Below are 24,346 nucleotides of genomic sequence, written 5' to 3'. Positions count from 1 at the left end.
AGCTCCTGAAGTGTTTCGGTAGGCTTCTGTTGACGAGATTTTAATTGGAGCCTACTGTAGTCTTTTAAACACTTCTCCCCAAAGCGCAACTCCAAGGCGCCGGACAGAGCTTCGAAATCTAACCTTTTGTTTTCGGGAAGAGTCTGAAGGATATCCGCTGCGTCGGCTCTTAGAGAAGCGACGAGATGACAGGCCTTAGCTTGGGAATCCCATCCATTCGCATCCGCCACGATAGAAAATTGTGTCTTATACACCTGCCAGGAGGTCTTCCCATCATATGTGGATAGCTTCAGAGGTGGACGAGCAGGCATTGGTAAGAATTTAAAATCATCACTCCTGCTCCCTGCCGACGCTACGAATTTCTTTAAAGTATCCATTTCTTTGGCAACTGCAGAAACTCTCTCATCAATTTGTTCTTTTACAGAAGAAACTCTTTCTTCTATTTCTTCTTTCACCGAAGAAACTCTTTCTTCAATATGTCCAACTTTATTTTCAACTGCGTCAATTCTGCCTTCCATAGCTTCAAATTTATTTTCTATTATGCAAGTAATTTCTCTTTTCATTTCTTCTTGACCAGCTTGAACGGCTTTCATTTCGTCCTTAACGGATTCCTGGCCCAATTTCATTTCTTCCTTAAATGATGCTTGGCCAGCTTCCATCTTTTCTTGGAATGCAGCAAAAGCACTAATGAGCTGTCTCAATTGTTCTTCCATCGCTCTTGTTATTGGCATTCAAATCCGACTTCTGACACCAAAAATTGTTGCGTGCGTACGGGTTCGTTATGAAATGAATGCACAAGTCCGATGAAAAATGAACAAAAATTTATTATTATCACAACAAAAATGCTTAAATTTTCTCAAATTATCATGCAGTATTACAATATCTCACAGTAGTTATCTTTTAACTACTCAAATATCCAATAGAACGTAATTCAAAACAGCTAAAGAACGCTAATCCGCGAATTCGCTACAATCAACAACAGTAGTTTTCTAAACAACAACAAACTAAGCAACTACTACAAACTGAGATGTTTTCCTCCTTTTATAAGATTTTAAAATCACGCGCTAGAATTTTCCAGTACTTTCTCGAAATCAAAAAGAGATATTTATTTATTTAATGCACACGCTCTTGTATTTTCAATTTTCCGGCTTAGCTTTCTTTTAATATTCGTCACGCGCTGCACTGCGCGAGAAATAAAACCATTTAATTTCTAATTGAACTAACATTAGCTTTTTAAATACCAAATTCGTAACAATATTTTAGCCAAAACAACATTTTTTTATTTAATCTCTTGTATTAGAGAGAGAATCTTGTATTAGAATACTACTTAGTATCTTTAAAAAATGTGATAATCTTTTACGAAGTATACTACTTTAATTAATATATATTTTGCACATTCCATTTTTAAAAATTTCTTAATATTTCAAGAAACTGAACTTGCACTTCTTTAAGTCATAATAAAAATTTAAAGAATAAAACTCCAATTAGTACAGATGACTTTTTTTTTTTAAGAAAATAGACCTGAATTTAAAGACTAATATCGTGTTCATATGTATAGCAATTTCTAATGAAAAGACATTTTTAAATTTAAAGCCAAGGTAGTTTAAATTACTTAACAGGAGGCAAACAGACAGCTTTATTTCATCATCTAAAAGAAACAATAAATTTTGAATTTAATTATATTTCTTTTCACCATTAACAAAATGCATAAATTGTGAAACATTAGAATTGTAGGTTGCGAAACTTCTTTATTCTTTGCACAAAAATAATGGCTCTGTGATGTGGAAAATGTACAAAGGTGGCATGACTTTTGTTCAGTATCACTGAAATCTCCTGGTATGCTGTTGTATGTATGCTCATATGCTATTGCTTCTAATATGTAGTCAACTTTGTGATTCTGATGTCAAGTGCCTTTTATGAAAAGAGGAATACCTTTCAACAGTTAAGCAGAAACAAGCAGCTATGCTTTCATTGTTTAAATTTTAAAGCTGTGCAATACGAAGTATCTGCTAGGAAAAGTTCATTTTTCATCCTTCATGAAAAGAATACACATCTACACAAAAAAAAAATTGTCTATGCAGCCACATCTAATGACATTATTTTGAATCCAGGCCAAGATCCCAGGGTTCTGAGGGCTTGTGAATTCAACTACTAGAAGGCTCGGTTTCACAGAAAACTACTAAAATCGGGTCATTGTTTACTTGTTCAAATATTCAACAGGATAGTTATATCACGACTCTGGCTGATCCAATAGTTCATTTTATTAAATGGAAAGTTATATTAAGCCAATGGAAAATCAGTAAGGAACTTTCTTTTGAGACGTTTTATAGGAATGGATCTTTACCTAAAAGTTGTATAATTGTGGTTAATATATATATCATATGTTAACCACTTTGCCGTTATATTCCACACAGAAGATGGAATCGTCGTATTTGAAAAACCCACTTCCTTGAAAACAGATGCTGTATATTTATTTCTAATCTTTTACTTCTCCCCACACATACTTTTGTGGATTTCGCACATTTTCAGAAATAAATCCCCCCCTCAACAGAAGAATGGATATTTTGTTAGCAAAATAATAAAAGCACACGTTTAAAATGAGTAAGTTGATTTCTCTTTAAACAGTGAATAATAATAAGAAAACTAGAATAAATTATATGAATAAGTAATTGTGATATTTTAGGATCCTAACAAAATAGCATGTTACCCAGATCAGACTATAATAAATTTGAGTATATAAGAAGCATATTCATTCAATCTTTCCCAAATTTAAAAATAAAACAACAATTAAAACACACACTCTTTTTCCAGAACACTTAAATACATAGGAATAAGAATAATTAAAACTTACGGTTTGGGTTTTACGAAATTCTTCTAGAATTTTCAAAGCCATATCATAGTCTTTTAGCAAATGATAAGCCATTGCAAAACCAATCCATGAAGCTCTTTGGGTAGGCCTTAAAATAAACAGCTGATATCGCGTATCCTGCAAGGAGTATAAAATGCAAAAGCGAACATGAATTTTATGCTAATATCAGAATTGTTACAATTTTGCACAATAAGAACTTCGTTTTCAATACACATAATACATATGCATTCTAAATCCAAATTTTTCTAAGTTATTAAATAATTATTTTTATTAAATATAATAATTATAATGCACTCACTCTGTAACCTTCCAAATCTCTCATCTGTATCTGAAGAAGAGATAAGTCCCTCAGTATTTGAATATTGTCCTAAAGAGGCAAATACATTAGCTTGCTTATCAACACACACTATAATTACAACAAATTTTACTAAATGAAAATGTTATCTAATTAGATAAATAAACTAGTTTCAGCCAACTGTAAAAATTTCCCCTACTCATTAGCAGGTAAATTAGATGAAAGATCCACTGTACAATAAAATTTAATTAGACATCAGGCCACCAGCAAAAAACCGCATGAATTACTATAAGCTCACTTCATCTTCGAAAAAGTTAAGTTACTTATAAAAGTTATACTAAATCAAACACAACAAAAATAGCTTCATATTAAGGATCTCAGCATTTTATTTAACACAATTTTAAATTTTCTCTTTAGCAGTACTTAAAAATTCCTCAGTGAATGACTCACACTTACATAAAATTCATGTTGTCAATAATGTTATTTAATAATACCATTCATTCTCCCCCCTTGTTGAATTTAACATTTTTATCTTATGTTGAGGAAAGCAAAAGCCGATTTAAAAAGAAATAACTGTATAAGTTAGGGAATTTGTTATCATTCATAATGCTGATCTGAAATGAAAGTTAAGTTTATGAAGTAAATAACTTTTTGAATTTTTCTTCTTTTGTGTTGATGTAACACAGAACAACCCTACTACTTTCCTCTTTTGACTTAAAATACTTTTACTAATTCTTCAATCTATAATAACTTGAAACCTAATAATTTTAGTGATTATTTAGGAAATAGAAAATGAGTAGTTGACATTAAAATAAAAATTATTTACAGTAACTAATAAAAACCAAAACATGTAATACCACCATTTAACAGATTTTCGAGCAAGACTCATCTCTAAGTATCACCTTTATTGGTCAGCCAGAGCTACATTTCCCATACATTTATTATATTTTGAAAACGTTAACACGCACTCATGTTTCTGATACTATTCACATAGCATATTTCCTTTTTAAGATTAGAAGCACTACATAATAAATTTGGCCACTCTTTGCACTAATATATCTGAGTTCTCAGTTTTCAATTAATTTTTTTAAATGGTTTCAGGTAAAAAAGTTTATTCAACATTACCATGTCACAAATTTAAATGACTTCATTCGATAAATTTTATTTTTTAAATGGTTTCAGGTAAAAAAGTTTATTCAACATTACCATGTCACAAATTTAAATGACTTCATTCGATAAATTAAACATATCATCACAAAAATAATCTATCAAAATGTAATTTGTGATAATTTTGAGTCAATGATTTTATTAAATGCATTATTACATAATAGCCCAAAACATTCACTAATCTAGAAGATTAACTTTCCTTTCATGATATAAATCAAAATTTTATTCATAGCCAAGAAATGACATGAAGATCATCCAAACTTCCTCTTTTTGTGGCTTCAGTTCTGCATTATTCCAAAGCTTCCTTTGTACTTCACTTAAAAACAGCTTCACTTAAAAATAATTCTTTATATCAATTAAAATGCTTCACATAATTTGACCCTAAATCAAAAGAGCTCTATATTCTGAAAGATATAATGATTATAACTACTTTACTTTACTATACTTTTGTTTGACACAAGAAAAGACTAAGATTTTGGAAACATCTGTTCAGCACTATAGAGTTTTTATCTTGTTATAAATTTTGTATAATGTAACTTGAAAAGTCTAAAGAGATGGAAACTCTGATGGAAAAATAAGATTACAGGGGCGAGTCCATTTAACATTGAAGCAAATGGCTATATTGCTAAATTGGCGAGATATTGCTAAACTGGCAAAGGTTTTGGCAACTTACTTTTGTCACCAAATTTCGTGATAAATCACCAAAACTCACCAAGCTTGGCAACCATTCAGCAATATTTTGGTCCAGTCCCTGTATCAGTTTTTCAGTTGTTTAGTTCAGTATGAATTCGGAGTATTGGGATACCTCTGTGTTAGCTCCACTCTTCAGATGCATTTTGCATTGTGTTGCATTTAATGCTTTTAGTAGTTTGAAATGGTAACTAATGGCTGTGCTTTGTCATAATGAGCAGAGTTGTACAAGTATTTCTGTGGAAAGTTCCAGAACCATAAAGTCTTTCTTTTCTTTCATAAAGGCTGTGGAAGGTAAAATATACATGGTTGAAAATAAAGTCTCAGAAATTGAAGAAAGAGTTTTTTATGTCAAGCAATAAATCAACGAAAAGGTTTTTGCTGCTTTCGCTAAGTGATTTGACATGGTGAAGATGTCCATAGTGACAGCTGAACACAATTCCAATGCCTTTAAATTCGTACACTCTCTAAAGCTATCCACGTATGATGGGGAAAACCTCCTGCCAAGAAAACAAGACTCAGTTCTCTATAGTGAGAAACACAAATGGTTAGAATTCTGAAACTATGGCCTATCACCTCACCGCTTCTCTAAAAGCAGACACAACGGATATTCATCAGATTCTGCCGAAAACCCATAGGTTAGACTTTGAAGATCTATACAGCATGTTGGAGCACTGTTTTGGTACGAAGTAAACATGCGAAGGAACTGCAGAACACCCCAAGGCACGGAAGCTAAAACCGCTCCTGAACAAGGAGGCATTAAACAAATTAGTGGCAATCTCATGGAGTGGAGGTTGCCAGATATTGAAAAGCTCAATTTTAAAGCACTTCAGGTTTCCTCAATGAGTGGTAGCAGTAGCAGACTTTTTATCATCAGACATAATAAATGAAGTGTCTTACAATATGACCCTGAATACAGGAGCCAATGTTACCACCATCTGAAGAGATTTCGCTCAACAATTGGACAGGAACACATCTGGATGATACCTTGTATTACTCTCCAGACTGGTGTCAGGTGATAAGACTGACAACAATGGAAAGTTAAATGTAAACATCACATTTGGAAGTGCTGCTAGTATCCCACCATGCATACTCTGATTAGACTTACAATGGAAACAATATTTTCCCTTTGTCTTAAAAAAATAATTAACTGCATTCTGCCTTGAAAAATATAACACTGTTTGGAATTAAAGCACTTAAATCCATGCACCAAATCATAGCTCAAGATGATATCCCAGTACCAGCAAAAACATAATTTTTACTTCCTGGATCTATAGCCGAAAACAAAAATTTTCAATACAGCATAATAGAATATTCCAAGAACTGGAACAGCCTGAAAGAAGTACTAGTAGCCTTGCACAGAACTGATATGGGGAGTCATCCATCAATCGAGCAGCATTCAAGATGTTTACCATTTGCTTAGCAGGAAAAAGTATGAATACTTCTAAAGGATATACAAGAAAGCGATGTTATTGAGCCTTCAAAAAGACACCTTTACATCAGCAGGCAAACGACTTGGTAGAAACATTTAATCGAACCCTCCTTAATAACCTCTCGCTGATGGTTTCCAGAAACCAACAGGAGTGGGAACAGGAGCTACCTCTGTTGTTACTGGCCTGTCACAGTACCATCCATATAACTAACAGCTGTTCCCCTCCCAAATATTCTTTGGTCATAATCTTTATCTGTTTTGTGACTTTGTTTTGTCGCCCTTTAGATGAACCTTCATCATCTGAGGAGTACACTCAAGATCTCCAGACAAAGTTTGAAGTGATGCACAGTGTTGCTTGAGAGTCAGTTTGGTGATGGAGAAGATGAAGACACAATACGACACAACAGCTACTTGACATTTATCCAACAAAGATGAAAAAGTGTGGTTAAGGAATCCACTTCAATGGAAAGAACTTTCTTCTAAATTACAGCCATTCTTTGATGGTTCTTACACAGTCCTAAACAGGCTGAACAACATCGTAGTTCAGTTCCATTAGTCATCAAATTCAAAGCCTAAAGTCATTCATTACGGCAGGCTAACTCTTTATTATGGAAATAATACATAGACCCTCATAGTGTCTGTAATGTATAAAGCACACTATGACCATGATCTTATGTGTAAATTTGTAAATTCATGCATTTATTTATTGAATTAGTATTTGATTTGTTGTATATTTTTTAACTGAAATTTTTATTTCAGTATTGCATTTTTCTCTCTAGTTGCAAGTACAGCTTCCTGTCCACAAACTGCACTGTCCAGAAGATGGTAATCCTTTGGAAGGGAGCAGTGCTACTAATTTTGTATAATATAATATGAAATGTCTGAAGAGAGCAAAAAAATAAAATTACAAGGTAAATAGTAATTTTTCTGTCTCCCCCCACGGAGTACATCTGTTTGGGTCACAAAGAATCCTATTGGATATGCAGAGTTTCATTTGTTTTAATTTTCATTACACTTAAACATTTCATCACATTATTACACAATTAGTGTATGTTGAATATTGAGTATATGTTGAAACTTCAACTGCTCTCGGGCAATCATATTTCTGGACAAAGACAAGTCTGTGCAATTATCTGATTTATTGCTACAGGAACAATTCAAGAAAACCACATAAAAATATGCCCACAAGAAACAATACATGTTTAATATCACGACTTTCTACTACTGAAAATAAAAAGTCTCTTTAAGATTTCAGATGCGAGAATGCATTATTAACAAATTTGTAAAATTGCATTTTGGTCGTCTATTAGAAACAAGTAACAAATGCAACAATTTTGTTATAATGCTACGTCTGCAAATATTTTGTCAATTTAATTGCAAATACCCTGCTTTCATGTTTTTGGTCTTGAATATTAAAATGACAATAATTTGCAATCAAATAAAAACAAATAACTAATTACTTGGTAGGTAAAATAATGAATAAAGATTAAATTGATAAGAATTTGCATTAAATATAAAAGAGAAAACAACTCCTCTTCGAAGTTTTAATATATCATTGATAATCACATTCTCTATCAAACTGCATGGAAGGGCAAAATTTACTGGAACTAAATTCATGCATTTATTTATTGAATTAGTATTTGATTTGTTGTATATTTTTTAACTGAAATTTTTATTTCAGTATTGCATTTTTCTCTCTAGTTGCAAGTACAGCTTCCTGTCCACAGACTGCACTGACTGAGTGTTCTTTGATAATACATAAGAATCAAGCTAAAAGAATAACTCTCATGCTATTTTAGATTTGGTATGATTTCTTGACGTAAATCTTTGGAACAAATGAGGTACAAAAATTTATCAAATATTTAACTTTTAATAGATTTGGTATTATACCTCAGTTATGTAATAGACACCTATCGTTTAAATAATAACTCTTTTGTACACCTGGGGGGAGTTATGCATCTCTTGCTGTTTTCATTATTTTCAGTGAAAATATTAAACTTAATTTATTCTAAATATAAAATTATTAATTTTTTCTCTATGTAAGTGATAGAGTATTTGAAAAGTATTTCCAAAATTTGTAATTTTATTAGTAAGTTCGCATTCATTTCGCATTCGTTCGCATTCATTTTATTAGTAAGTTCGCATTCGATATTTTGTACTCAATGTTGTGGTTTCCTGAACTTATAAACTGAATGTTTATATTTTGAGAGGCAATGCGAATTTTAGGAGTTGGCAGATTTCAGGTCAGCGGATTTTCGGTATTTGATTGTACTAACAAATAAACTTGTTAGAAAACTATTACGATCAACATTCTACAAGTTATAACTGAAGGAACCAGAGAAATATATTCCCTTACTTGAAAACTTGATCTACAAAAAAAAGTTAACAAACTTTGACACTTAGTTCAATTAAAAATTACACCTCTTAATAAATGCAAGAACTGCATTTACAAAGTTCAAGGCATTAAAATTAGAATATATAAAATAGCAATCTTACCTTGTCCCATTTTAATGCATTACGATAGCATTTGATTGCTTCATCATATTTTCTGTCAGATCTTTGTAATAATCCAAAAACATGCCAACCTTACAAACTGATTAAGGCTCAAAGAACATTAAAACATATTATAACACATAAAACTACATAAACAGATTATATATGTGATTCAGAAGTCAAACAACAAAAATCAGCGTTAATTCACAAAATTTTCACAGGACTAGTTTCGATGGTTTTACCGAACCATCATCTTCAGCTGCAAAACCGCAAATGAACAAGATAGGAAATAATGTTTAGATAAGATAAGAAAGCCTGGACAAGAATAAGCAAGTGGCGCCATCTGTTGGCGAAACCAGAACTAAAACATAATTTCTCTAAAAGCCGAAGGCAAATTTGGATTGGAATTAGGATCGTTAACTAGAACAGAAAGATTTTTATGAATGTGAAATGCCTCTAGAAAATCCAGTTCTCCAATGGAAGATGTTTTCTGAATAATTTTGGCAGCAGAAAAATTGAAAGTGTGATTTTCGGACCAACAATGTTGAGCAACAGAAGACTTCTGTGTTTCCTTTTTTCTAACATATGCCTCATGTTCTTTGACGCGAAATTTTAAGGCTCTCTTAGTTTGGCCAATGTAAATTAAACCACACTGGCAAGGAATCCTATAAATACCCCAGGAATTCATATCCGGAATGGGGTCCTTCAGTATAGAAGTTGGAATTTTATTGATGGGAGAGTAAACAACCCGAAAGTTAAATTTCTGCAAAATATGTGCAACTTTATAGCTAATTGATGGAAAGAAGGGAATGACAACAGAATTTTTATAATCTCCTAAAATAAGAGTGTGGCTTTTAGTGTGTTGAGATGAGAATTTTTTAACTGCTTGATTAATAATGTTGGGTGAAAAGCCCCTGTCAATAGCTATTGCTTTTAAATAATTTAGTTCTTCATCAAGGGCTAGTTTGGAGGAGCAAACTTGAAGAGCACGGAAAACATAGGAATAAAATGAAGCTAACTTTTGTTTAGTCGGATGACATGATTTAAAGTGTGGTGGAAGGCAAACCGATGAAGGTTTACGGTAAACTGTAGTACTGAAGTTGGATGTGTTACGTGTGACCAGAATGTCGAGAAACGGAAGAGAATTGCAAGTCTCAAGTTCAAAAGTGAACTGAATAGCAGGATCAATAGAATTCATTGTTGAAAGAACTCTATTTAAATCATCTTTATTACCTTCAAACAGGGTAAAAGTATCGTCTACGTAGCGGAACCATGCCGGGAAGTTTAAAGTTTCAAACAATTTTGATTCATAATAATGCATGTAGATATCAGCCAGGATGGGACTGAGGGGGCTTCCCATGGCTAATCCCTCAGTTTGCTTGTAATATTTATTTTGGAAAACAAAATGTGTTTGTTTCAAACAGAGTTGAGTGAGAGAAATTAGCTCATCAATTTCGATGCAAGAGAAATGAAATTCGCGAAGTCTGGTTTCTAGACATCTTAATGCACCCTCCACTGGGACATTGGTGAATAATGATTTTACATCAAAAGAAACCATGAGTAAATTACGAGGAGAAATGTTTTTAACCTTTTTTACAAACTCTATTGAATTTTTTATGGTGTAAATGTTATTGTCTAATAGAGTGGAAAATCTAGAAACTAAATATTTAGCTAATGGATACGAGGCAGTACCTAAATTTGATACAATAGGGCGGAAAGGAATACCACTTTTATGAATTTTGGGAAGAGCATATAATCTGGCACAATTCGCAACAGATGGGATAAGCGAATGTTTTAAGTTGCTTGAAATGATTTGCGAAGATTTGATCGCAGTTTTTATTTTGGATAAGTCCGAAGGTGAAGGATCTTTAGGGATCGGATTATATGGTCCTTCGTTTAAGAGTTTAGTGACACCATCGATGTAAGTGTTCTTATCCATGACGACTATCTGGCCACCTTTGTCGGCCTTTGAAATGACAATATCCGGGTTAGAATGAATCTCGCGCATTGTAGCTCTTTCTCTCGCAGTTAGATTTGGTTTCAAAGGTTTATTATTGAATTTCACATTATGAGCGATAAGATGCCTAATCATTTCTTTCTGTGAATCTGAAACTTGACTGAACTTGAAAGCTTTTTCGATAGGAGCCAAAATCTTTGGAATCGAGGGTTTACAGGTTTGTGAGAAGTTAAAATTATATTTTAGAATTCTCTCTTGTTCTTCTGAAAGACTAACATTAGAAATATTAACTATTGGCTTGATGTTTACAATGGGAAGATTTTTTGAACTACTTGAACTGGAAGACTGTAAAAGAAGTTTTTCGAATTTAACTGCAAGGGTGTTTTTATGATGGTTAACTGCATTCTCCGTTCTAGAATTGTGCCAGATTATATGCTCTTCCCAAAATTCATAAAAGTGGTATTCCTTTCCGCCCTATTGTATCAAATTTAGGTACTGCCTCGTATCCATTAGCTAAATATTTAGTTTCTAGATTTTCCACTCTATTAGACAATAACATTTACACCATAAAAAATTCAATAGAGTTTGTAAAAAAGGTTAAAAACATTTCTCCTCGTAATTTACTCATGGTTTCTTTTGATGTAAAATCATTATTCACCAATGTCCCAGTGGAGGGTGCATTAAGATGTCTAGAAACCAGACTTCGCGAATTTCATTTCTCTTGCATCGAAATTGATGAGCTAATTTCTCTCACTCAACTCTGTTTGAAACAAACACATTTTGTTTTCCAAAATAAATATTACAAGCAAACTGAGGGATTAGCCATGGGAAGCCCCCTCAGTCCCATCCTGGCTGATATCTACATGCATTATTATGAATCAAAATTGTTTGAAACTTTAAACTTCCCGGCATGGTTCCGCTACGTAGACGATACTTTTACCCTGTTTGAAGGTAATAATGATGATTTAAATAGAGTTCTTTCAACAATGAATTCTATTGATCCTGCTATTCAGTTCACTTTTGAACTTGAGACTTGCAATTCTCTTCCGTTTCTCGACATTCTGGTCACACGTAACACATCCAACTTCAGTACTACAGTTTACCGTAAACCTTCATCGGTTTGCCTTCCACCACACTTTAAATCATGTCATCCGACTAAACAAAAGTTAGCTTCATTTTATTCCTATGTTTTCCGTGCTCTTCAAGTTTGCTCCTCCAAACTAGCCCTTGATGAAGAACTAAATTATTTAAAAGCAATAGCTATTGACAGGGGCTTTTCACCCAACATTATTAATCAAGCAGTTAAAAAATTCTCATCTCAACACACTAAAAGCCACACTCTTATTTTAGGAGATTATAAAAATTCTGTTGTCATTCCCTTCTTTCCATCAATTAGCTATAAAGTTGCACATATTTTGCAGAAATTTAACTTTCGGGTTGTTTACTCTCCCATCAATAAAATTCCAACTTCTATACTGAAGGACCCCATTCCGGATATGAATTCCTGGGGTATTTATAGGATTCCTTGCCAGTGCGGTTTAATTTACATTGGCCAAACTAAGAGAGCCTTAAAATTTCGCGTCAAAGAACATGAGGCATATGTTAGAAAAAAGGAAACACAGAAGTCTTCTGTTGCTCAACATTGTTGGTCCGAAAATCACACTTTCAATTTTTCTGCTGCCAAAATTATTCAAAAAACATCTTCCATTGGAGAACTGGATTTTCTAGAGGCATTTCACATTCATAAAAATCTTTCTGTTCTAGTTAACGATCCTAATTCCAATCCAAATAAATTTGCCTTCGGCTTTTAGAGAAATTATGTTTTAGTTCTGGTTTCGCCAACAGATGGCGCCACTTGCTTATTCTTGTCCAGGCTTTCTTATCTTATCTAAACATTATTTCCTATCTTGTTCATTTGCGGTTTTGCAGCTGAAGATGATGGTTCGGTAAAACCATCGAAACTAGTCCTGTGAAAATTTTGTGAATTAACGCTGATTTTTGTTGTTTGACTTCTGAATCAGTATTTATTCGGCGTGTTATTGTGTCTTAATTATAGAAGCCCCAAACAGGCTTACATTTTGCTTTCTTTTTTGCACGTGGTGTGGCCACCATTTTGTGATTGTAGGAGTTTCGGTGAGTACATTTTTGCAATTTTCAAGTTATGTTTATGTTTTGTACATTTGGATATTGTGCTTTGCTTGTCTGATTTCATGCATTTTGCTTACAAACATTTTGTTTTCTATTCATTTCAGTGAGGGATTTTTCTGCTATTTTGTGTGCACTTTATTATTGCTCAGTTAATTTAGTTTGATTTTCTGCATTGTTTATCATGCCTTCATCCGTTAATCGTTTCACTAAATTACGCCTGAAACGGCAAAAATTCCTGAATCATCTTGACTTTTTACTTAAATGTAAATGTAAAAAATTGATCCCCAATTTTATTCAAATCAAATCTAATCAAAAACCTTCGAGTCGCGTTTCAAGAATTCTGTTAAATTGCAAACTTGCCTTACTTCGGTCCGTGATAAGGGATACACGTCAACAATTGAACATGAAATCTATAAGCTTCATCTGGAACTCGCTAAAACACATCCAAAATTCACTGCCCTTGAACAAAAGTCTTGGTCTAGAACGGAGAATGCAGTTAACCGTCATAAAAACACCCTTGCAGTTAAATTCGAAAAACTTCTTTTACAGTCTTCCAGTTCAAGTAGTTCAAAAAATCTTCCCATTGTAAACATCAAGCCAATAGTTAATATTTCTAATGTTAGTCTTTCAGAAGAACAAGAGAGAATTCTAAAATATAATTTTAACTTCTCACAAACCTGTAAACCCTCGATTCCAAAGATTTTGGCTCCTATCGAAAAAGCTTTCAAGTTCAGTCAAGTTTCAGATTCACAGAAAGAAATGATTAGGCATCTATCGCTCATAATGTGAAATTCAATAATAAACCTTTGAAACCAAATCTAACTGCGAGAGAAAGAGCTACAATGCGCGAGATTCATTCTAACCCGGATATTGTCATTTCAAAGGCCGACAAAGGTGGCCAGATAGTCGTCATGGATAAGAACACTTACATCGATGGTGTCACTAAACTCTTAAACGAAGGACCATATAATCCGATCCCTAAAGATCCTTCACCTTCGGACTTATCCAAAATAAAAACTGCGATCAAATCTTCGCAAATCATTTCAAGCAACTTAAAACATTCGCTTATCCCATCTGTTGCGAATTGTGCCAGATTATATGCTCTTCCCAAAATTCATAAAAGTGGTATTCCTTTCCGCCCTATTGTATCAAATTTAGGTACTGCCTCGTATCCATTAGCTAAATATTTAGTTTCTAGATTTTCCACTCTATTAGACAATAACATTTACACCATAAAAAATTCAATAGAGTTTGTAAAAAAGGTTAAAAACATTTCTCCTCGTAATTTACTCATGGTTTCTTTTGATGTAAAATCATTATTCACCAATGTCCCAGTGGAGGGTGCATTAAGATGTCTAGAAACCAGACTTCGCGAATTTCATTTCTCTTGCATCGAAATTGATGAGCTAATTTCTCTCACTCAACTCTGTTTGAAACAAACACATTTTGTTTTCCAAAATAAATATTACAAGCAAACTGAGGGATTAGCCATGGGTCCTCAGCCCTCAGTCCCATCCTGGCTGATATCTACATGCATTATTATGAATCAAAATTGTTTGAAACTTTAAACTTCCCGGCATGGTTCCGCTACGTAGACGATACTTTTACCCTGTTTGAAGGTAATAATGATGATTTAAATAGAGTTCTTTCAACAATGAATTCTATTGATCCTGCTATTCAGTTCACTTTTGAACTCGAGACTTGCAATTCTCTTCCGTTTCTCGACATTCTGGTCACACGTAACACATCCAACTTCAGTACTACAGTTTACCGTAAACCTTCATCGGTTTGCCTTCCACCACACTTTAAATCATGTCATCCGACTAAACAAAAGTTAGCTTCATTTTATTCCTATGTTTTCCGTGCTCTTCAAGTTTGCTCCTCCAAACTAGCCCTTGATGAAGAACTAAATTATTTAAAAGCAATAGCTATTGACAGGGGCTTTTCACCCAACATTATTAACCAAGCAGTTAAAAAATTCTCATCTCAACACACTAAAAGCCACACTCTTATTTTAGGAGATTATAAAAATTCTGTTGTCATTCCCTTCTTTCCATCAATTAGCTATAAAGTTGCACATATTTTGCAGAAATTTAACTTTCGGGTTGTTTACTCTCCCATCAATAAAATTCCAACTTCTATACTGAAGGACCCCATTCCGGATATGAATTCCTGGGGTATTTATAGGATTCCTTGCCAGTGCGGTTTAATTTACATTGGCCAAACTAAGAGAGCCTTAAAATTTCGCGTCAAAGAACATGAGGCATATGTTAGAAAAAAGGAAACACAGAAGTCTTCTGTTGCTCAACATTGTTGGTCCGAAAATCACACTTTCAATTTTTCTGCTGCCAAAATTATTCAGAAAACATCTTCCATTGGAGAACTGGATTTTCTAGAGGCATTTCACATTCATAAAAATCTTTCTGTTCTAGTTAACGATCCTAATTCCAATCCAAATAAATTTGCCTTCGGCTTTTAGAGAAATTATGTTTTAGTTCTGGTTTCGCCAACAGATGGCGCCACTTGCTTATTCTTGTCCAGGCTTTCTTATCTTATCTAAACATTATTTCCTATCTTGTTCATTTGCGGTTTTGCAGCTGAAGATGATGGTTCGGTAAAACCATCGAAACTAGTCCTGTGAAAATTTTGTGAATTAACGCTGATTTTTGTTGTTTGACTTCTGAATCAGTATTTATTCGGCGTGTTATTGTGTCTTAGATTATATATATATTTAAAGAAAAGTAAATACTACCAAATAAATATACTACCAAAGCTTTTGTGAATATTTTTTTGATTATACTGGAATTATGTAATCATATATTATTAGCATTATCCCTCTTGCTGTGTAATTTTTTTACCAAAATAGGTTCAAAAATTGTGTATTTTTTATTACATACTAGTGGAAGTACCAGATTCCAGTTACGTTAGATTGAGAGCAATATATCTAACAACAGAGAGAACAATACCGCTGTAATCCTCTATTAACGATGCAAAAAATATGATTCATTGTCATACATTTTTCAGTCTGATGCGATATGGAACCCACATAAAAAATTTCAATAGAAAAATAAACTAATTCTTTCTCATTATATCACCAACAATGGCATGCAGTTTTTAATAATTTTTGTCTTTCTAATCAAATGGTTGTAAGAGCTCAAGTTCTATCCAATATTTCACCTATATTCAATTTTGGACGGTATAAATGTGGCAAAAAATTGATCAGAAACCAATAATGCAAACAAACACATAAAAAGGCATTCTTTATATATAGAGATTTTGTAAGGTTTAGAAATATTTTGTTAACAAACTCTACGATTTGAAAGTGAGCAGTAGCAACATTTTTCAAAATAAAGCATATTTTTATCTCCAGCGCGCGACACTGCTGCCACTCAGAAAAATTAGGGCAAAAATTAGCGTTTTCAGTGTTTTAAATTAATACTTTTTTTTTTTTTTTGTTTTGTTTTAAGTGGATGTAGACCTTTACCAGGACCCAGAAAAGAATTGTAGAAAATTTGGTGATGACAGGTATAGTAGTGACCGAGTTAATCACGAACACACAAATAGACATTTTTCATTATATACATAGATTTGAAATCTTCATATATTTTACAGTTGAAATGCACAAAAATATTTTGTACAATTTTTTTTTTTTTTTTTTTTTAAATATAGGATCAGATTATAAAGGTTGATGGAAAATTGAAATTGAAGAATAATCGCATAAAAGCAAAATTCTGAAAAACTGATCTTGGTTATATTGTGATTTATTTTATGAAATACAAAGGTAAAATGTATATTCTAATGAAAATATGCAAAATACTTACAAAACATCTATTAGAAATGACAGTATGATAAACTTAAACAAGGCTCAAGGCAGAGTTCTACCTCGCAATCTTGAAAATAATAACTCAGCTTGTCATTAATTTTTTTCAATTCATTTTAATTTAATTTCAAATTCAAACAGTCCACCAAAAACTGGAGTCTGAGTCTGTTTTTAGCGACTCCTTTTACCCTAAAATCTGCCCGATTCCGACTTTACAGGTTTGGTTTATTTGATTACTGCAAAGCATAGGATGGCTACCTGCCCATGGGAAGGAATGCATTCGTGGAGGACTTTCTAAGGGAAACTGGCTTGTCTACATAATACGCAGCCGGCCCATTCCCCCAGAATCAAATTATAAGTCTTCAGTGACTTAGGCCACTGGTGAATTCTCTTAGACAGACGTTCACTGTATATGTATGTATATATACTTTTAATCTGTAATAGCCTTAAAGTCTTCCTTTTGATTTGGTTATTTCCCCCTTCTGTCCTAAAAATTATACAATGTTTTTGGCAAATCTTTCAAATCCATTTCAAAATTAACACCTTCATAAGGATCTTATATAAAATAAGTGATAGATGCATTTACATAATAGTAAATGTGAACGTAAAATCTTCTAACCTATAATAATCAAATATTCTCAAATCAATAGTAATAGGGTGATACTGTTTCTCTCTAATGAAAAGCATAGCAAATTCATTTTTATTTTAACACCAGCAACAGTCTTGCTTTATCACACTTAATATTGCTTACACATAATCTGGTATAAACATCATAACATGTAATCTGCCTCTTCTTTTCGCTGCCAGTTATAGATAGGCATTGTTCTACAACCGATACCTAAATTTATGATTGAAATCACTGAAAAATGAATATACCCATCCCAACACTTGGATAATTTCATTATGTTTTATATTGCTGTGTTTATACTAAATGAAGTACATTTAAATACAGAAAAGAAGATTTGCAAAAGTCAATTTTTGTGTATTACTGGAGATATTATCAGCTTCAGCTGTCATGCCATTAACCCAAATTTCTGTTATTTACGTTTATATATTTATTTATTACTTATACTTTTTTTAGAAAAGGATACACACATGACTTTTCAAATCATTCCTGAGTCCTTTTCTGACATACTCATATGCTTCTTCTTTGCGGCCTAAGCAATTAAGCGTTAAGCCCTTCATTGCTAGCGTCTCTGGAATAAACAAATACATTTCGTTAAAATTTTTTTTTTTTGCAAATTAAATTTTTAAATACTGAGAGATATAAATTAATGTGAAATGTAATAGGTACTTCTTATTAAAGTAGTCAAAACTGACAAACTTCATTTTCACTGAATTTTAAATATCACCAAAGGCTTATGCGACAGCCACTTTACTGAGGAAATACCAAACAATATTTCATTATAAAAATGAAAACAATAAATATGATACTCGAGGAAAAAACTGAAACACTGATATTTGAACTTGACAATGCTGAAAGATTATCTATAATAAAATTAAAAAATCAATAAACTACAAAATCACAGTTATTTGTTAAAAGACCTGTTTTGGAAGATACTAAGATCGACATGCAGTTAGTGTTAAGAATTAAAGACTGGCATTTTAATTCCACAAAAAAATCTTTTACAGCAAAATTCCTTATCCATCAAGAATAAAATGTGTAAACTGCAAAAAAGCATTTCTTAAAACAGATTCATGTATAAATTAAGCTTTGATAACACAAAATTGGGCAAACAGGTTAACTGCAATTAACCAGTTTACTTGATTCAGCCCTGCTCATACCTGCTAGGAAATTATAATTAAATTATATAAATTCACAGTCAAATTCATGTTAAAGATGATGTACAAACTGCAAAAAAATTATTAGCACAGTCATATTTAAAATAAAAATATAAAAAGAATGCTTGACATTCCTCAACTGTTTAGAATTTTAGAAATGTTGCATTCACACTCTTTTTAATTATAATTATTTGGCCCAATATTATCATTTAACATACAATAAGAAGGAAGACATTCCCCGTTTAGTGTCAGCATTGACCTTTTCACAACACATGCTCTGAGATATTTTTTGCAAAGCAATAATAAAAGAGGATTACAAGCAGGTTAATATCCTTTTGAAATGCTACAGTACTTATTGAACAGTGTCTCCAAAATAAAGGCAAGAGCGAGGAAAGGACTTTTGCATAAACAGTGATTTTTAAGATCCCCATATTATCATAAAATCCAAAATTATTTCTTCATCTCATGCTAATTTTAATATATAAAAGTCGATCATGCAAATAAGCAAGTTTATCATCCTTGTAACATATAAATGAAATTTTTAAATAAGAATTAATAATTAAAAACATACAGAAACAGAATTCTTCTTTCTTAGTTCCTGACTCTAATTCAGAGGCAAAAGTGATTTTTACTTAAGTCAGATCAAGTACAAAGTAGACAAAAACCACCAAAAAATTAGAAATCAGCAATACCTAATTTTTAAAAGCATCCTAGGGTTAGTCTCTATTTTAGCATACCCCTTGGATTATCGTCAAGTTGTTTCATTTGATGTTACGGAAAGTCTATTATGACGTGATTGCGGTGAATTTGATTGATGGGAAAATATTTGTAATGGCTCGGAAGGTACATGGGACGTAATTAAAAGGTATTTTTGAAAGAAATGCCTCTGGCAGTACGAAGAATATTTTTAATTTTTACTTTTGTGAATTTATGTGGCGACGACAGTATACAGATTCTAGTTCAGATAATTTTAAATACTTTTTGGATGCTGTTAAGGAATTCTGTGTGTCTCGCATACCAAAGAAACAGAAATTTTTAAATAAGGTAAGTTAATATTTCCTTTTGTATAGTGTAGATTACATAACACGTATTTCCATTCTTATGTTATTCCCTTGTTTGATTTAAAATGCAGTTTATCAAGGTTATATGATTTTTGTTTTAATTATGTGTTGGACGCCATTTTACTGGGGAGGGTGTCGGACGTAATGAGGAATGGCACCAAAAAATCGCCAAGGGGTACCCTGAAATATACTTTTACCACATCCTACTGTTAATGACACAAAACAAATTCACTATGAATTTAAAGTAAATCATGAAGATGGGAAAATGGTTAATATAAGAATTTTTTTAAATAGTCAAAGATCATTCTAAAAAAAAAAAAAAAAAAAAAAAAAAAAAAAAAAAAAAAACGTTAAAACTAGTTCTTATTAAGTTTTTAAGTACCAGGAGATTGAATGAATAACAGTCAGTAAATTATATTTCTTCTGGAAAATTAAAAAATTTGACATCACATACAAATTTTAAAGAATGAAATTTTCTCTCATCTATAATCCCCAAAGTAGCTGAATAGAGATACTTTGCTATATTTTTTTGGCTGATTAAACATATTTTTTAAAATATAAGCTAAACTATTCAGATGCATGAAATCTATAATATACTAGTTAGTAAATATATCTTTAAAACTATATGAGAGATAACAGCAAACATTTCAATAATTGCATAATTAGCAAGAAACTATCACAGAATGTCACACTATAAAAGCAAGCACCATGACATTTGGAGAGGACAGCATTCATAAATGCATAATTAAACGAAATATTACTGCATTCATTAAAATTAACCACTTCTGCACAAAATACACTAGTGTGCAAAACTTAAGCAATTTCCTGATTTGAGTCACAATTCCACAAAAATCAACAGGCAGATATGAAATTCACATTACAGAGGCACAATGTAGTAATAAAGGATGAGAAAAGCATAAAAAGAAGACTTTATACACAGAATGACGCTGGTATAAAAAAACTATCTTGCCAAGAGGGAGAACAAACCAAAGAGCCTTATTAAGGGACATAACTTCCTTTAACTGCAATGGCTGCATTGCACCATCTATACGAAAAGAAACAACCTTGTGTTTGGCATAGATTTTAGTTAAGAATCTATCGATTTTGAGGCCAAACAGCTACTTCACCAGCTACTAACTTGCTCTTCATCAGAAGCAAAGAAATATGCAATAAAGGGAAAGCCACGGTTGTATTTATACCCAAGAGGAGTAAAGTTAACAAGATGGAAGCACCATCCTGTCAGCAGAAATAGTAGCAAAAATTAAAAAATTAAGTTAACAGAATTTTAAAAGCATTAGGAAGGAGTGAACTGGACTTAAAGCAGTCTCAACAAGGACAACAGGAGGATTATCTAACTTAGACCCTGCAATACATCAGATCAGAAACTATAAATTTGCTATAAATCCTTTCTTCAATGTCAACAGTTACGCTGACTTACCATTTACGCTCGTGTAATGTCCGCACCCCAACTTTACAGATAAAATGTGTGTAAAAAAAAAAGTGACCCACAAAATGTCCAAAATTTAAAGAATTCCTTACTTTAAAATATATTTCTTTTAACACCACCTTTTCCCCTTCTGTCAATAACATTAGTCAATAAACATCTTTAAAGAAAGAATATGTATTTGTTTTGCCTTTGGTTGGCGCAGGATGGAAAGCAGAAACTTTTCTTGCATTCTGGTGCAGCTGTAATTCAGTCACATCTGCAACAGCAATCCACTCGGCAGACGCGATAATAAATGAATGCAGTCCAAACAGGTTTTCATCACACTGGCTTCCAGGAAATACTGTTTTGTAATGAAATTACTTCCCCTCCTTCCTCCTCAGAGCATTCACATATTTCAAACTTTCTCTTTTCATTCATAGTATCATTTGGAATTCTTGGTAATTAGCAACTAGCATGCTTGAAATGGGGAAATACAGCAGCTTTTAAACTGATAGTCATAGAATATGCGCAGGAAAATGGAAAAAAAGCAGCAGCAAGAGTATATAAGGTGGACAAAAAGTGTGTGTGCAAATTGAAGCAAACAGCATAATCAACTGAAGGCAACAAACAAAACAAGAGTGTTTCGTGATTCGAAATGTAACTTTCCGAACTTGCAAATAAAAGTAGTTGCGTATGTTGGTGATATATGTGCTCAAAGGTACAAAGTAAGACGGGAAACGTGCCAAATAAGAACACTTACTGTGGCACGAGCACTTAAAAAATTTAAAATTTGATACTTTTATTACTTATGCCTTTTTCTTCCACTTAGAACTTAACTCAGCTGCTTGAAATGAAATTTACACCCAAAATTACTCACGAGAAAAAGCTCAACATTTGAACGACCCATTTAATTTGCACACCTGCATTTTAATGATGTAATTTTAGTAAAAAAAGTGCGGACATTATGCGAGTGTATACGATAGTAAATAGAGCATCCTAAAAAGCTTATATAACCCTCCTTTGCCAATTTTCAAATGATTTCTCCACTGCTCACTAAATAGCATTTCCAGTCTCTGGATTGGCTTCTGCTATCGTACTTTTTGAAGCTACACCCACAGATACTCTCCCAGTATGAAATTCTGATGCTTTGTAAAACTGTTTCACACCCTTCCAACATATGGCATCACAAGTGCTGCCCAACAAAAAATGAAAATAAGTTTGAGTATTTTCTCTGCTTTTCAACTATAGATATTTATGGATACTACGAACTAGCGAACTACCAAAACTAGAGATCCTATCCTCTATGCAGCCTTCATGAAGAACTTATTTCTCCTCAAGTCGTCGACTTGACACTTCTTCATGACCAGAGCAGATGCTTTATATCCCACTTCCCATGTCATATTTTTTCGAACTCTGAGATTATAGTGCCTCTTTTCTTCATTTACATTTGATATAGTGTAGGGATTCAACATTAAGAACTCTCAACATCACATCCATCATGGGATTACTTCATGCTACAACAGAAAGAGCTGCTAAATTGTATTGGCTAAATGCCTTTATAACATACGAGTATCTAGGTTTCTTGTTTGGAAATAACATTTTAACTCTGGTTGTTAGAGTGAAGTTTGTGTTATACTTTATGCAAGAAAGAAATTACCAGCACATGTCATAACTTAACCACGGCAAGATAACGGCCTACCGGGACTGCAATTTATTGTCCCGTGTTGCTACTAGTGTTGACTGCGATCCCATGATGGTCAGGCAAATAGGGAATCGAGGAGTCCAGGAGGGCTATACTGCAACATTTCAGCAGCACCGAGCCACTAACACCCTAGAGGACAAACATGTTGTCTTCTCGACCTTCAAGGATTATATAACCACATCAAGTATCCTGAGTCAGGAACCTAGCTCGTGCATGTGTATAGGATAACAAATGTATGCACAGACAATGTGATGACGTCTTCACCACTAAGAAGTGAGAACAGCACGGCAACCATTATTGCAGTATCCAAGACAGGAAAACCTACAGTGGTGCAGCAAACAATAATACTGGGCACAGGAGGGGCCCCATGTCATCTTTTCAGACAAATCCCAGTTCTGGGTACAGCATCATAATGGATGTATCCTCATATGTAGGCACTGAGAAAAACAAATGCTGCCAACTTGCATTCAGCATCATCATACCAGTTTAGCACCTGGTGCGATATCGTCGATATCAAAGTAACTTTTTATTCACATAGGCAGCAATGTGGATAGCCGCTATTTCATCTATATTTGAGGGGTATGCGATGCCATCTTTAAATGTGATAATGCACAATTACATTTACAACTACATGTTTCCTGTGCTGTCCTGACTTTCCTCGATAAAGAAGGTTTTTAACTGTTTTCCTGGCCAACTAGTTCTCCAGATCTCTCACCTATTGAGAACATATGTCATGGATTGTTGAGAGACGGCACACTACCACTTGCAGCTGGTACACTACAGTTGATGATAAACGCTGGTACAGAATTGAAGCTGCATGGAATTAAATGCCCCTTATCTGTTATCAAAGCTCAGTTCAACTCAACACCTGGCCAGATTATAGCCGCTGCTGCTTCCACAGGACACTCTGGGTACTGAATTATGTATCTCTATGGTACTCTGGGTACTGTGTATTTCAAGCCATCTACAAATTTAATTATATCCTTTCACACTGTATATGTACAATAAGTAAGATCCTGCTATTTGTTTCTTTCCTGATGTAGCAAATTTAATAGCTATCAGTGTGCAAAGCAATATAATTAAAATAAATAAATGAATAAAAAGAGCAATTAGTAATCAGTAATATGTCAGTGGTATGTCGGTAATATGTCAGTGGCGCCACTTGCTTATTCTTGTCCAGGCTTTCTTATCTTTTCTAATCATTTTTTCCTATCTTGTTATTTGTGGTTTTGCAGCTGAGGATGGTGGTTCGGTAAAACCATCGAAACTAGTCCTGTGAAAATTTTGTAAATAAAATGCTGATTTTTGTTGTTTGTCTTCTGAATTAGTATTTATTCGGCATGTTATTTTGTCTTAATTAGTAATCAATCAAACAATGTACTAGAAGTTACTCAATTGCATATCATCATCAGCATTAAGCTGAAATAAAAAAACTGAATTGCTTGTTGTTTCATCATATTCATTTCCCAATCTGTTTTTCAATATTTTATATTCATTTTGTTCC

At 33.1% G+C, this 24,346-nt stretch overlaps 1 protein-coding gene across 1 annotated transcript in view; it reads right to left on the bottom strand.

The window, feature by feature from the left end:
- The window catches only part of Naa15-16 (N-alpha-acetyltransferase 15/16), a 149,005-nt gene that overhangs the window by 110,882 nt on the left and 13,777 nt on the right, over positions 1 to 24,346 (bottom strand). The window contains exons 3-6 of the mRNA XM_035353981.2: positions 17,963 to 18,067; positions 8,950 to 9,038; positions 3,168 to 3,236; positions 2,852 to 2,986 (exon numbers count right to left, since the gene is read on the bottom strand). Coding sequence (XP_035209872.2) covers positions 2,852 to 2,986; positions 3,168 to 3,236; positions 8,950 to 9,038; positions 17,963 to 18,067 — 398 coding nt within the window. The remainder of the gene's footprint in view (positions 1 to 2,851; positions 2,987 to 3,167; positions 3,237 to 8,949; positions 9,039 to 17,962; positions 18,068 to 24,346) is intronic.

This window comes from Stegodyphus dumicola, chromosome 6, assembly GCF_044657685.1.
Source record: "Stegodyphus dumicola isolate Sdum_Otavi_A_Nest chromosome 6, ASM4465768v1".
Taxonomy (NCBI): domain Eukaryota; kingdom Metazoa; phylum Arthropoda; class Arachnida; order Araneae; family Eresidae; genus Stegodyphus; species Stegodyphus dumicola.
Note: the sequence above shows the minus strand (reverse complement) of the source record. Positions and strands in the feature narration are given on the sequence as shown.